Raw genomic sequence first — 15,793 nt, 5'->3', positions numbered from 1 at the left:
GAAGAGTGTGAGATACACGGGCCTCTGCAGATTCTGAGACAGAAGCCATACCTTGGCACTAGTTCAAGGTACAGTAAAACCTTGCATAAAACTCCACATGCAGAGGGGGAGAAAGAGGAATTGCAACCCGTCTATCTTAGGAGTTCCATTCTTTTCCTGTTTAATTTTGAAATTAAAAAGATCAAACCATTTTAGCTGTAATAATAATGAGCTGAAAAAAGGAATGAGAAACTGAAGTGACTGTTTTTCTCATCTTCCTTTTCCTTCCCTGCCCCACCCTCAAAGGCTAGACCTAGTTAAAATTTTTCAAATTCTAAATTGGAAGGGAGTGGGACTATGATGAAAAGTCGTAACTCACAGATTTTTTCTTGCTTCCATGTCTGAGGTCTTGATAGAAACCTTTGCATGCATCATGGAGAAAATCCTTGAGCACTCTAGAGACCTCACTGAGAGTGAAGAGTGGGCAGGTCTCCTTCTGCTCCTTATGTTGTTGACCAGTGAGCCCTGCCAAGGTCAGCTTGCTTTCTTCATGTTTCTTCAGTAGAAGTTCATAGAGAAGACATTTCTGAGAAATGGAACAGTAGAGTCTCTGCAGACGACTATACGTCAGGAATTCGGATATGTTAGCCCCATTGTCAATAAATAATTTTACGAATTCTGGTTTGTCATTGACCAGAGCATCCATCATCACTTCCTCCAGGTCACAGGACTAGATTGATGAAGGAAAAAAAAAAAGAAGTTTTTGGGGGTAATCATGGATGGATGAGGAGGGAGGTAAGATTTAACATGAGGACATGCACAGTTTGTCTTCCACCAGGTCAGCAGCAGGTACAATGAGAAAGAGAGGTATAACTCTCTTCATTTCTGTGTGACAAAATGTGTGTATAAGCATTAATGTTAAAACATCAACACAAATAGCATGCTGTAGGAGTTGTGGTTATGTTAGGTATGCACTGCACTGGGTATTTATACTGCAGTTGGAAACAATTACGTTCTTCCTACCATCTTCTAACAGTAATATCTGCATGCTTCTTTTGCTTTGTAAGCTCAGGTTTGCTTGCTTTAAAGGTCTGTACAGAAGTGGGGGGAAACATTCTTGCCCCTAAAGAGCTCAAGAAAGAGACTGTGACCGCTGAATTATTCTTCTACCTTCAGCCATTATCATATAGGGGACCAGAAAGACAAACAGCCTAAGGAAGCATACTACCACTGCCCAATCTCTTAGTGGAGAATGCAGGTAGTGTCAAAAAGCCTTCTATCAGGATGTTTCAGTGTCCTGTACACATTGGATTACACACCAATTGTCCTCTAAGGCAATAAAACCCGGTACCTTCCACTCCACGTCACCATTGAATATTTCACTTTTAGCTATGTCCACTCTATTCCAGGCCACTGCCAGCTTCAGTTCATCCAGATATTCCTGAGCCTCTTGACTGTGACTTTTACAGGCTGGCAAAAATAGAAAATGCAGATAAACTCAATATTTCACACTTGTTATGTTTAATTAAATATAGTATTGGTAAGTTGATTAGCAACACAAGTTCTCCTTCAGCTGTCACAGATCTGTGGGTTGCTTAACCAGGAACCCTTCATAGCATTTTTTTCCCCTAACTTAAGAAATATTAATACTAAAAAATATTATTTTTTGCTAGCTGAATTCTCTATTAAAACATTAAGTTTAAATGTCTGTAGGATTTTAAGAGGGAAACAATTAAGTTAACACAAAATGAAATGGGTGGCAGAGCAAGTAATGTCTTCTTTCAGAAGATACAGTGAAGATTTCTTATAGGAGTAATGGATTGTTTCTGGAACCAAGGCAGTTCAGGTCTACTTGTGGATTTATTTATTTAAATGGCTTGTAATTGTAATTGAACTGCTCCAGTATATTTCAGTTCTTCTGTAACCTCTACTACTAAGAGAAGCAAATAGTGAAATAGTACTATACCATATCATGAGATTAAGGAGCAAACACTAGTTTAAAGCAAGGTTACAAGAGCTATGGTAACTGCCACAGTTAATTTGTCAATAAGCAAATGGAAGAACTCTGCATCAGAAATGAAATCTGACCCAACAGCCAACTGAACTTGCTGTGGACAAGAATGAAATACATTTATGACATAGAAGTCATCAAATAAGACAAGTATTACACCGTGCCGTGTTTATTGTTCTTACCTTTTACTAAAGCTTTTAAAATGACTGTGTCTAGTTCTTCTGAACCATCTTGCTCAAAGCTGTGCAGAGTTAGAAGATGTTCGTGTGAAATAATATTCTGAATCTATTGGGAGTTGAAACAAAAATCATTTTACGCATTGTCCTACTGCTATATATTAATGCCTAAGAGCCCAGTGGAGATCACCCATACAGTATTTCCCAAAAACTTATGTTCTAATTGTAATGTTGAAGTTTGGCAAGAAGACAAACATTATTAGTTTCCCATATATAAATAAGTCCTAAGGCAAGGAGGGAGTTACTTTTCCAAAATCACCTAGCAGGGTAGGAGGAACAGAACTTGGATGTCCTGAGAGCCAGAGCAGTGCTTTAATTAAAAGATCCTTCCTTAACTCACATTCTTATTTGACTCAGTCATGCTGTGGCCAGCATATCACTGGTTTTGTTTTACCTTTTCCTGCTTTGACATTTAAGTTTTGCTCTCAGAGTTGTTTATTTAAAAGCATAATCATCTTTGAGTAAAAGTCATCAAATATTGATATATACAGTACTCTCTTCTTCTGCTTTTCTATTTATTGAGGGTTTTTTCTCACAGTGCAGCTGCACCAAGACTTTGTGAGCATCTGGCAATATTGCTTCTAGATGCCCTTCCATCCCCTTGTGATAGTGATCTGGCAAAGTTCTTGCTAATGGAATTAATATGTGGAACTTTTAAAGCTAAGGATTATGGCAGGGACTGCAAAGAGTAAGTAGTGGGTCAGGTCGAGTGGACTTGGTTATCTCAGAGGCACACAGTGTTCTTCAATCTTCACATAAAGACAGTCTCAAAGTGGTTTTTTGTTTCTTAAACACTTACGCATGGTTGTTTAAGACTGTCAAGTGTGCCTCAAGACAAAAAGTAAGGAAAATCTGTGAATCTGTTTTGTCTTTAAGAACACACATAACTGACAATAGATATGATAATTTCTAAATGCCTTTCATTCTTTTTAATTTATTCATGCTTATCCACAATTAGGTTTCCATTTAACAGCTGTAGATCATGAATTAGGTCTCTTCTGTCACAGCTGCACAAGCTCCACAGCTGTGGAGTATAAATAATGCTTCATGTCCTCCAGAAGGACTGTGTGGTTCCTGGGTGCTGGCTGTTACTTGAGGAAATAATTGAGGAAGGACAGAGCTGTAAGTGTTCAGCTGAATCACTAGGACAAAGTAGTTTGTATGATCAACTGAGCACTTGATTTCAGTGTTAGAGAGGTATTCTATGACACCAGTGTCAGAGCACTGGAGTACCCAAAACTTCCGTGTAGCTTCTTCAAACCTGTACTGAATGGACTACTGAAGCTAGAAATGGTAGGAGAGAGCTTGTGAACATGATGCATGTAATTATGAAACATATGAGCTCACTGTTGCTGTCCATTGGAGAACGTCCTTCCACAAGAAGCTTTCTGCAGGAAATTTCTCCTTAAATTGCTTTTCAACAGCTTCTGGTGTGACAAGCTGCAGGTCATTCATGAATGCAGCTAAGATGTCAGCTGTACCTCCAGACCCTGCTAAGATAAGCCAGGGAGCAGAATTTTCCAAACCGCTGCAAATTCTCTGTAGTTTAAAAAGTACATTTTTAGAATTCATATATGGAAAGAAAGTGTTATTCAAAAGAAGGATTTCTTGCAAACTAGGAATAAATGTGTACCTAAACCAGATTCACTATGGAGTCAGTCCAGACTCCTCTAAGCTATTAGGATTTTTCTGATTCTGTAGCAGGTCGTCCACGTATAGGCCTCTGACTACTTTTCATGACACATCTATGAGTAGCTAAGCAACCAGATTTGGACAAACAGTGCATAAAACTTCTTTGTCCCTGACTTCCCCTCCACACACCCTTCCCCCTCCCACCCTCCCCAGTCTGTGTTTCAGCATAGTCCAGTGCAAGAGGAGCACTATACAGAAATTCTCAGCAGGCTGTTCTGGCTGCTAAACCTGGCAATATGTTCTGAAAATCAGGAATTTGCCTGTGGGAATACAACATGGGGCTACAGGAAAAAAACACTAGAGCATAGCAACTACAAGAGTTAAATGCTGATAATTCTATTACTTGTGCAATTACAATGAGTCAGGCAGGTTGTTGAGAGAGGAAAGCAGAGACCATCATAATTGCAACAATGACTATTTGCTGCCAACCTACTTCTTACTCTGGAGTTGTGCAAGAAGCTAATGAGATTCTAAGAATCCAACTATTGATTCGCTTGTTGCGTAGTGTTTGGGTTTTTATTTTTAGTTTAGTATTTTTTTTTTAACAACTGTTGTAGTCCTTGGTGTGTATTATCCAATTTGTATTTAAGAAGTTGATATTCTAAAAAAGCACAATCTGTTATCCATTCTCAGCACATGTAAACTTAGGGCAGCTCCAGCCAGTCACCTTTGGTCTCCAAGTCACTTATTCTTTCAAACTTTGAAAAGAGGATTTATAGGTTGTGCTATGTGATTTTTCAACACCCAAGATATAGAAAATGCTGCCATATTTAGCCTCTAGAAGGAAAGCTCAAGAGTTGACATAATCCTAGTTTAAACAGCGAGATTTCGAATACCAGTGTGTATTTTAGTCCAGCTGACAAAGATATGACAAGATACAGGGTCTGGAAACTGAAACGTCACCAGAAATGAGTCGTCATTCCGAAAAAGGTTACCAGTTTGTGTGGCAGAGTCTCAACACTTGGAAATTTTAAATTATGGTTAAATGTCTCTCTAAAGATACTGTAGAGTATTCCTTTTCATTTGAGAGTATTATTAAAAAAGTTCCATGTGGACATACAGGCTGCTACAAAGTAGCAAAATAAACTATCAGTAGAAGTAAAATAGAAATCAAAGAGTATCTCCTAGTTAACAGGTTCTTTAAGTTGTAGAACTACTCAGGAAAAAGTTAAAACTGATCCTTTGCTGAAGCAGATACGGGATTGTTAGCAGACAACTCTCCAGTCTTCTGTCCTACAGTATTTTTGCTCAGTGGAGCTAGGACACTATAGTTTTAAATGTCATATCTAGCAAACCTGGTCTTGTACTTCCTCTGAGCTCTGTGACAGAGACAGTTGTCTCACTGTTGCTGGACAGCACTGAATGATTAATCTTTTTTCGTATGTGATCTTGAGTAATAGCACAGTATTTCTGTTTTGCTAGATTTGGAGCTGGCTTCTGTGGGTTTGTTTTGGTTTTGGATTCCTTCTTCCCACTGTACGAGCTGGCAATGGAAGCTTTAGTGATCAGCTGGTGCCTATTCAAAAGGAAATATTTTTCCCAAACAAATACTGGCAAATTTAATATTAACAGAATTCATTTCTTAATGGTGTGTAGATACGAATTTTGACTTTAGGTAAAATGTCAATACATGTATTTGTCATCCAACCAAATTTTCCATTAATTACTTAGCATTACTTAATTTATTTTTCTAAAGTTGCCAACAGCTTCTTACCTCAAGTGTGCCTGGTCCTCCATTTATCAGTAAGCAAAGCACAGGGATCTCAATGCTACCCGTTCCTGTGAAATAGATGATTTAATTTTCAAAAAGTAACAGCTTTCACAAAACTATTGTGTTCTTGCCGACCCCTTCAAAATACTTCTCCTGTTATGTGCTGTTTTGGTACCTACCAGGACGTGAGCCTGGAGAAGGCAGGCAATTGCAGAAGCGAGTGGCAGAGGAAGAGAATAACACTATGACCTAGCAGATAGAGTCCTAGTCTAAGATTCAGGACAAAGGCACCTTTGGCTCGGACGTCTTGCGTGATCCCTGGCAAGCAGTCCAGTCTGTTCTCACCTTAGTACACCTCAGCTGCAAAATATGGATATTGGCACTTCTGTATGTCATAGCACTGTTGACTTTTAAAGTTATTTATTTAGTGCAAAGTGATCAGATAGTGGAGTAATGGAGCTGCATTAGGGTGCAAGACAAAATTGTTAGGTTTTCAGAGAGGCAGCTACCATTATTTATACTAAGATACAGTTAGAAGTGACAAGCTGTCAGTTTGTCCCAGGTATTATGCATGTGCTTAGCATGTGCAGGAAGGTGTAGTGGAATCTGGGAGAAAAGCCTGATAAAAGGAGGATTTAAGACTATGAAGAGGCTGACTATGTAGACCAGCGAGGGTGAGAAGAGTCAGATCTGAGTTGATAGGAGCCATATACTCTTTATTACTCTTAACATCTTAAAATTTCATTCAGCACAGTCTAATGTGGTGATTATTAATAACATAAACTTATACATTTAGAAGAAATGCTAATGAAATATTTAACATGTCACGGCAGCAGGGGAAGAAACAATAGGCATCCCTATCCTTAGCCATCCTCCCTCAGGGGCCCACTTATTTCTAGATGGTTTATACTGTAAATGCTGTAATCCAAAGGTGACTATAGATTGGCCTAAAAGAGCTCAGTCAAAACAGTGGCATCATGAGATGAATGCCTCTTTCAGTTGGAAGATAAAGGCATTTGGTTCAAACAATTTTTTGATGTTTCCCTTTGTAGGTCTCCCAGAGCAGTGTACAGATTGCCACTTACTACTTGTTGGATCTGTTGTGGGATGACTACAGAGATAAGGTAGAACTGAGCTGCAGCCAGGACGTGATTGACAAGTAACTTCATTTGTTTTAGTGAACAGCATAGCATTGCCATACCTCTATAAGGTGATGTTCTAGTTTGAAGAGTGACCTCTGTGACTACAGGTTTCTCAAGATATGTTTATGGCTTCAAATATTCTTCATTTACCATAGATTTAGATAAAATTTAGCCGGAGGAGGGGTGTGGGGGGGACGAGGGGGAGGATTCTGATTTTATGCTGGGAAGGTGGGAAGTCCTTAACCGTAAAGAGTATTCAGCATATCAAAAACTTCCTCTGAATGACTTCTAGGTATTTTTTAAAATAGGGAAATTCTGCATGACCTTATTAAAATGTTCTACTTCAGTAAAGTCACATAGCTTTGCTCAGCTTGAATATAAATGAGCTTAAATGAACGACATTGGTTTTGTTTATAGAAGATATCACTGAATTCAGTATGTTCCAGTGAAATATTTGTCAAATGAATCCGCATTTTTTGACAGAAAATTGTTCCACTGAGATTTGTTCAATCAGATTTGGTTTGCAAGCAGAAAGAGGCTACTTTCTAATTCTCAGCACTGCAACCTCAGCCTACCATTACAGTCCACCTGTGGTCTTTCCTATCTGAGTCACCAGATAAGCATTCTTCGGGTGCGTTCATGCTGTCAGGTACATCTGTGCAACCATACTATGGGCTATGTAATTGAATATTACATTGATGCGTACAAGTGCGAATAAGTGAGCTCTCCCTCCTGTTTCAGCTGTGCTAGCACTGCAGGTATTACAGAAGCAAAGGAAAGGTAAAAGTAACTTTATTAGCACTACAACTGAATTTTTTCCGCAAATAGCAGTAGGAGGGCTGCCCAATACTCAGTTCTCATTATAAACAAAGGTCACATAGATTTAGATGGCCATTAGATGCTATGTTGTTTACCCAGGATAAGATTTTATCCTGAAATAAATATGGCTTAAAATATTTCAGAGGGCTTTGGAACAAGTCTTTTCTTCCAGTGTGGGAGCAATTCAAGACCCTGTGTGCGAGAGGGGATAAAAGTATACAACAATGAACATCCACCTCTTAGACCCACTGGTTAAGGCACTTAAAGCTGAATTTATTTTCCATCTGTTGTGTTTTAAGGCAATTTGAACTATGCTTTGAAGGTCAGCTTTGAGCTATGTTTAAGGAGATGCAATAAAGCTCAGGGTATTTGGTTCAAAGAGCAGCTTTTTCAACTTCAGAAGTTACCTTAGTTCTGCCTCTTACATCATGACAAATGTGTTTACTTTATCTTGCCTATGTAGATGATTGTCCAGTTTGAGAATTGGGCTTGCCTTTGGTGAGGCCAGGGGCCCGCAAGTATCACTGTAATATCAGTATTATTGAAGTTAGCGTGCTTATATAGTCTATTTACCACCATATCCAGTACGCTGTTCTGAAATATGCTTTTCCAAGGTGAGACGTAGCTTAGTGGTTCCATCTGGCTCATCTGGTGTTACGTGATCCACAAAAATAAAATGGGAATGGTTGTGGTCCAGGGAATACAGTGGGCCTTGGATATTATCATCTGATTGGTAGCGTACAAGACTTTCATTCTAGAGAGAGGAGGAGAGATGTTAGTGTTCTCTACAAAACACAGTCCATGTTTTTATGTGCTTCATCTCCATTTTTGTGTTGTCTGTGCCATGACATAGCACACCACCTTTGAGACACTTGAATAGACTCTTTGAAAAGGGTAGAGAAGGATGCTGTATTCCTTCTGAAAGGTGCCAGATTTGACAGGACTGAAAGCTGAAGTCCCTGAAGTTTCCCTCTTGGGCTCTGCAAAATATAGTGACGTTAGTCATCATCTCTGGAATGTAGGCATTCATTCAGAGGTTTTGGAAATGTTTGTTGGACAAATGGAAAGGGGCCACGAGACCCAATAATTATGGATGGAGCTGTAATTCTTGGAGAGCTAAAGTCTCAGCTGGTATAAACAGGGGCAAATCTATTCATTTCAGTGGCTTTTCGTCCATGTTTAGCCAAGTAGATAAGTTAGCCTGCTATATGTCCATGTCAATTTAAATGCAGCTTTATTTAATTGACAGAGTTATATGAGGTCTTAATGGTTATTCTCAGTCTGGAAATTGCATTTCTAAAAGAATGAGTGACAGGCAGACTTTAGAAAGTGCGATCTTCTTATGTTTTATTTTGGGTGAGGGGTTGAAATTATTTATTAATGAATTTTTGCATAAAATCACTGGGTAAAACAGAACCCCTGTTGTAGACTTTTGTTCTAAGGATTGTGCTACATATGGTCTTCCATACACACACTTTTTCAAGCTCCCCTTACTTCCTTAATAAATCTTTCTTTCCCACTGTTGCACATCCACTTTGATATATCATTCCTAGCCACAAGCCAGGCTGTAAATGCCTGGTTATTCTTCTTTTTAATCTTTGTAATCTCTGTCCTGTTGCAAGTAAGCCAGATTAAAGCAGTTGTTTAAAATCTGCATTTCCTTCTATCATGCCTCTTTTCCAACTCCTGCAGCCTTTGAGTTGATGAACAAAACTCAGACTGTCAGCTTGGCTATAGTACCTGTATATTGCATTTTCCTCCCACTAATTTTGTGGGCACAGACAGGTGTTAAAGCCTTTCTAGACATAGCAAGTAACTATGCAAGTAACCTAGTTGTCATTAAGGTATAGCAGAGAGATTTATGTTCTAGTTTTTAAGAGCCAGATCTTATGCAGAGCCTTTCTTAATCTCAGCTTTTGGCAGTGTCTGCTGGGAAGAGCAGGTGCCCTGTTGAATCCTGGGGGAAGCCCAACCTGGGGGTTATCCAGGTTCTTCTCCACAGCCAAGGCTAAGGCTGACGGTGGACAGGCAGTGAACGTATCCCCAGGAACTCGTAGCAGCACTACTAATGCATGAAAACATTAAGTAACCCACAGGACAAGCTCCCTCACGCTGCGGGTAGAAGAGTTGAGCACACTGCATAGCATGCCCCTAAGTGGCTTTCTGAAATGAAGCTGCATACGGTCAAACTGGAGAACAGAAATCTCCTTCAAAGCAAGCTGAAAAAGGCTATAATCAGGTGTGTTCCTATGATTTCTTTCCCTGTCAGCAGCTCTGGGAAGAGTAGCAATATCAGAGGCTATTCCAGCAAAAAAAAGGCAGTAAATTTGCATGTCCTTTCCAAACAGCAAGTGCCACAAGTTTCTCTTACCTCCTTCTCTCTGTCTCATTTGTTGGGGAAAGCTTCTTGAGACAATTAATTTGCCTTCAAATTTTGTTTTGACAGAGGGTGTGCCTATATTCTGCTGCCATGTAACATTAAGCCTACTCGCCAAAGATCTGGCCTTTGATTAGGACCCAGAGCAACAACAACCAATTGAAAAGGCCCTCGGGGATTTTCCTATTTATTCTCTGAAAATGTGGAAGTGATCTTTCAGTGATGTTTAAAGCATACCATTAACACAGAAGAGATGGGAGGGGTCCGCTGATTTCAGGGCTTGTTTTTCTCCTTGCTAGTGTGGATTGTTAGCTCTATTTTATACAACAAGCTGCCTGTGTTAGTGCCAAGTATAAAGAGAACTGGGTTTAGATCAACATCCCTGTCTATAGTTCCTTTGTCTTAAAGTTACTGACTAAAATCCAGAACATCTTTGGGTGGAAGCAGTGCCAGAAGTCATAGGGTCAGGAACGCTCTACACGAAATATTCCTTAACAAAGAATTCGGGCTTTAGTTAAGGGGGAGAAAATCTAATGCAGTAAGACCAGTGCACTTGTTTTGTAGCTGCTGGTTGGGAAAGATCCAGATGCATTTTGATCGCTTAGCCTGGGAAGGAGGTGAAATACTTCGTTTGCATTTGCCAAAGCAACTTTCCTAAACAAAATTCACAAACTGAATGAACCGAATCCTTTCCTCTGAGGTCCTTCTGGACCAGTTCAGCCACACAAATAGGTTAGTCTTCCAGCTAAAGAGTTCCACCTGGTAGAGCACACAGGTAGCTGTCCTTGGCTTGGCAAAAAGGATGGAAAAAGGGGAAGCCCAATGACAATGAAATGCTGATATGGTCCAACAGTCTCCCAGCAGCTAGCTGGTACTTGCTAGCTAGCTGAGAGAACTAGGTGCGAGTTTGTCATTTGTTTCTTAGCTTCTGCAAGAAAGTAACATAGCACAGAGGAATGGTCATTCATTGTCATTACACACCTACTTTATTGTTATAATATTCTGCTTAGGACAGTGACAAGAAGGTCATGCCGTAATTTTTTTTTCTCCACCTTCAAGCCAATTCAGCATCAACTTGTCTTGACATTTTCAGCAACTGTTTTGTTGGGTGAGGTTTTTTATTTGTGTGTGGTGTTTTTTTTTTTTCCCCCCAAGAACTTTGATTACTTTGACCTGAATTGTGAAGTCGCTAGAGCTCCCAATAACTAGACAAAATCCTGCATGGCTAGCATTTTTGGCCTGGTGTGTTGAGCAAGTTTTTGCATATTAGACACCAATTCAGTGACTACTTAAGAAAACTTGATCTTGAAATATTTATGGCATGCATTCCATACTAGAAAATATACTTTTTACAGTATTTATGAAATAGCTTGGAATAAGTGCTTCTGCAGTAAGTGGACAAGGGAGAAAATATTAAAGGTACCTTATTATGCATGTTTTTTCCCTGACGGTCATCCTTACTCTGGCCGCTGAGCTAATGTCTAATGCTGTCACCTGCTGGATATTTGCAGAATTGCTGCCAAGTATAGTGAGTGCGCAGGGCACAGAATCATTAGGGTCTAGCAACTCTTCCTGCTCTTTATTTCTGTTTTCCCCCCAAACACACTTCAAACCCCACTTTTGTTTTTAAGTTAGATCAACGTTATTCTGCCTACTACTTCCAAATTTTGTAAAGGGCAGGTTACTTCTAAACAATCCTGTCTCACGAGTAGAATAAGCAAAAAATACCTTTGTGTTGTCCAGAATTTCTCTGTGCTGAATTTTTCTGAGTGAAGTTATTCCTATGGCAATCACTCTTACTCTGGATGAAGTACTAGCCAGTGCATGATCTCGGACTGCTTGCACTAATTGTCTTGTTATTCCTACACGTAAAGCACTGGTAAAAATCCAGGCACCTGAAATTATTTTTTAAAAATAGTTAGATAATTTCTTTATAATTCAACATATTTGTGCGTCAAGTAACATTACTTGCAGTACTAGATTTATGGTTTGTTTGGGTTTTTTTTAGATAGACAAATTGTAGACAGGTCTTGATGGACTGTAACTTTTAGAGTTAAAATACATACAAAGTATGCAAGACTTTAATAAGGAAAACAAGAAGAAATTATATGCCCAAGCAAATGTGCTTCACATATCATGTGATGCAACGTTGCCATCTTTACTCTGATGTCAATACGCCCATCGAGAATGCTGTGTCCAGTCTAGAGTCACTTACTGTCTAAATGTGAGCAGAAACAGTACTATACCAAGTAGGTCTGATTGTTGAACGAGGAAGAGCAAAAGGACGGGGTGGAGGAAGTTGTTGGCTTGAACTGAGGACTAAACAGTCCCATGCAATCACCTGGTAGCAGAAGAGCTTGGGAATAACCTGCCTAATCTGGTGTTCTCTTTCTCTCGTTCTTGTGTGTGGTGGAGAGTGAATTCTTCAGGAGAGTAGGATTTACAGCAGTATTGTTATGGTGACAAAGAATTTGGAGAACCCTAGGTAAACAGCTAACCAACCTTTTTCAAATATGTAATATAAAGGAACTGGAGATCTTGATGCTGTCCAGTCTTAAGCATAGAAGGCAGCTGGAGATAGAGAATGTATGTGTGGTGCAAAAGTACTAAAAAGTACTTCAGTATTGGGCTGTTTCATTATAAAAAGCAAAACTCTTACAATCTTGTCTGGACCAGTGAAACTAAACCAAGAGCTTGCTGTGAAGTGCTTACAGATATTTTCACTTCATTTTGCAGGTATTTTCATAAAGCTATGGGGGGGAAATAAATGTCATCTTAAATGAAAGCCACTTCCATGCTTGTTCCCAGATATTGATTTGTTTTGGTTTTGTTTTTAAATGCTTTTCACTACTCTTGTCGTTCATGTGAACAGCTAGGGAGAAAGTGAGCTGACTTATTTTGTGTTATACATTATGAAGGTCTTTTTGTTTAAACTTGAATCTAATCATAGGTTGTTTTACTAACAAAGTCTGTTCAACTCTCAGATTTGAAGAAAACAATCTTCAAAAAATAAAAGCTATTGTAACATGATTTTGACTGGTAGCTAAAAAGTTAGAATGGAGAAAACATGAATTCTTATTTTTGACCTAAATTCACTCTTGTTGAAGTCAAATTGCTATGCTCTCTTAAGAATTATTTTGCTATGGCACCAAAGAGGGACAATGTATTTGGTCCCATCTCATGCTATCTTTCTAGTGTCATCTCTGAGGGAATAATATCAGGTAATTTTACACTTCAGGAATAGTCGCCTAGCACAATTTGGTTTGAAATAAGTTATTTTTGCTATTTCTAATACAATAACTTTCACTTTTAAAGCTATTTAAATACAGGTTGTAGGTTGCATTCAGCAAAGCCTTGAACTTCCAAAAATAATCATGTGAGCAGGCTCATTGACATTAAAAGATCACTGGATGCTAGATGTGAGAATTCAGTAGGAATATAAATTCCTTCTTTAAAGCCTAAAGCACTAACCTGTGCTTTGAGCTGCCTTTGTAAGTCCTTTTTTTAAGGTTTCCCGTAGCCAAGGCTTCATCTGGAAATTTTCTTCTTCCCCTACTAAAGAGACAACCAAATTGGGAGCAGGTAGCTTCCATTTGTTAAGCATAACTTCGAATATAATTCCAGGATGGATGGTACTCGGGACCTTAATAAACTTCAATAAACAAAACAAAAAAACACTGAATAACAATGGGACAGTAGGATACAGTAGAGATATTGTTCATGGTGAATGCAGAGGGGAATTTGTCATCAACTTGGTTATTTAAGAAAAATTTATTTGAGCAAGACCTGATAGAGAACTAAATACTCGGATGAATTTAGCAGGCTTCTGTAAAATTGTCATCTCACTAATTGGGTCAGTTCCATGGGTTAATTCCGTGTTGCAGACTGACATATTGCTCTTGAACTGCCTTCAGTTCCATGGCAATATTAGCAAAGCCAACAAATTTCATAGGCGTTTCTTGTTTCTGCACTAGCTGGAATACTTGCCTGACTTTATGTCTGTTTTTCAAGGACGTGTTACATGACTCTATTGCTTCTTCCTGTTCTGTATATATTTTGGCTTTGTGCTTAAGACTTTACGATGAAACAAAATCTTAAGGCAGATTTCTGATTCTAGGAATTCCTTCTGCTCTAGCGCTAAGGCATGCAAAGGACTAGTGAGGGGGTGGGTCTATCCATGTACATCCTTCCCTGCATATCAGCAGAACAGAGAGAGAGAACTTTAAGGAGAGTCTTGAAATGGCTCAGAAGTATGTTGAGAATGTTGAAATCCATAGTGATTAATTTTTGGCAGAAAAAGGTTAAAACAGGGAAATGATGCAAAATGAAGGAAGCAACATGATTGATTTTCTGTTGTTTTTTTTTTTTTTTTTTTTTTTTAAAGGAAAAAGTGATCAACTGTACTTGTAGCATGTCAGTGCAAGTGATTGATTTCTGTATATTAGTAGGCCTTATTTTAAATCACATTCATGTCCAGGAAGGTATGGTCCCTACTTTGGGTACAATGTGGTGCCTCGCACTGTGGCACATTGACCCTCACTATTACAGTCTCTACATTTAATGCTAAGAAGTAATAGCTGAACAGCAATAGTGTTAGAGCGTTAAAACTCCTCAGTGCTGTACCTTTCCACGTTTCTTCCCAGAAGCTGTGAAGTCTATTTCTCCTATGCAGTATGGTAGTTCTCTTTTGAAAGCTTCCTCTTTGTCACTGCTGCAGAGCTTGGTTTCCATTTCCTCCATTGAATTTGTAAGGTGATCACCAGTAGACCAAGGTGTTCACTGAGATGACAGAAAATGGGAAAATGAGAAGCTGTTTAAACTGGAGAGGTCACAAAATCCATTAATTTACATCTAGCTGAGTTTTTAGTCAAATATTTTACTCTCTTACTATTATGCTTTTAAGGTTCAGCGAAAATTGGAGGTGTTTGTACCAAATGTTGGACATTATACACAGGAGGAAGCAGATTCCACGCCAAAGCTATGTAACTTAAGTTATAAAAAGGCATGAAGGAGTAAGGCTCTCTCGATTCTTATTTAGCAGACAGAAAGCTGAGTTGCAAGGTGCAAGATCCTGCACTCTGTCCAACACTACGTGGGCCGTCTCAGAGCCCAAAAGCCATCCTAATTCTACAAGAGAGAAAGAGGAGCCTCAGCCACAAACTATTGCAAGCAAGAGTAGAGCTGTGTCAGTGAGTGTCTGAGTCACAGTTTCTTGATGTCGTTATGCATCATGCTACTATGACTTGTATTATCCAACACGACACTAAATAACTAAGTGATGACATTGTAATGGTCTGAAGATACTTTAGGAGAGGTTTACTCTCTGTTTCCTTTAGGAATAGGCTATTTATTCATAAGCCAAAGTATTTGAGGCCAGGCTGTACTCAATAAGAACATACAGTTCAAAAAGGCAGGTGGTTTTCTCTGTACGTGACTACAGGAATGATGGCGAGTAATCTGTCCTAGAGCAAAGGTCATATAACAAGAGTTGTTCTTCTGCAATACATGAGCCACTCAAAAGGTCTGCTCGCTTTTCCTACATTCCAGTTTGACGGAACTGATATGATTTGAAAAATACAGATTTCAACTTGTATGCCTTATTTTGTTTCTTTTCAAAACAAAAGCAATGAAATAGCTCTCTCCCTTCTGCCTTCATCTGCATATTCAAGTACATATTCAGTCCTTTAAAAAATCCCTGTGATAGTAAGCCAGCAATGGTAATCAACCCTGCATTAATCTTTATTTCCTAGTCAAAGAGATTTGCTGTGGACTTAAAAGTGGGTCAAACTAGCAAGTCTCTTGTGGGTCTATTAGGACGCTCCAGTA

The 15,793-nt window shown here is 39.0% G+C and overlaps 1 protein-coding gene across 1 annotated transcript in view; it reads right to left on the bottom strand.

The window, feature by feature from the left end:
* TRPM5 (transient receptor potential cation channel, subfamily M, member 5) overlaps positions 1–14,707 on the bottom strand; it is a 39,199-nt gene extending 24,492 nt beyond the window's left edge. Inside the window, exons 1-9 of the mRNA XM_009586044.1 lie at positions 14,591–14,707; positions 13,439–13,619; positions 11,696–11,862; positions 8,164–8,344; positions 5,633–5,697; positions 3,574–3,765; positions 2,173–2,275; positions 1,331–1,449; positions 359–709 (exon numbers count right to left, since the gene is read on the bottom strand). Coding sequence (XP_009584339.1) covers positions 359–709; positions 1,331–1,449; positions 2,173–2,275; positions 3,574–3,765; positions 5,633–5,697; positions 8,164–8,344; positions 11,696–11,862; positions 13,439–13,619; positions 14,591–14,707 — 1,476 coding nt within the window. The remainder of the gene's footprint in view (positions 1–358; positions 710–1,330; positions 1,450–2,172; positions 2,276–3,573; positions 3,766–5,632; positions 5,698–8,163; positions 8,345–11,695; positions 11,863–13,438; positions 13,620–14,590) is intronic.
* Between the last annotated feature and the right edge of the window lie 1,086 nt (positions 14,708–15,793).

The sequence above is a fragment of the Fulmarus glacialis genome, unplaced genomic scaffold (genome assembly GCF_000690835.1).
Source record: "Fulmarus glacialis isolate BGI_N327 unplaced genomic scaffold, ASM69083v1 scaffold22129, whole genome shotgun sequence".
NCBI classification, from domain to species: domain Eukaryota; kingdom Metazoa; phylum Chordata; class Aves; order Procellariiformes; family Procellariidae; genus Fulmarus; species Fulmarus glacialis.
This window is presented reverse-complemented; position numbering and strand designations above follow the sequence as displayed.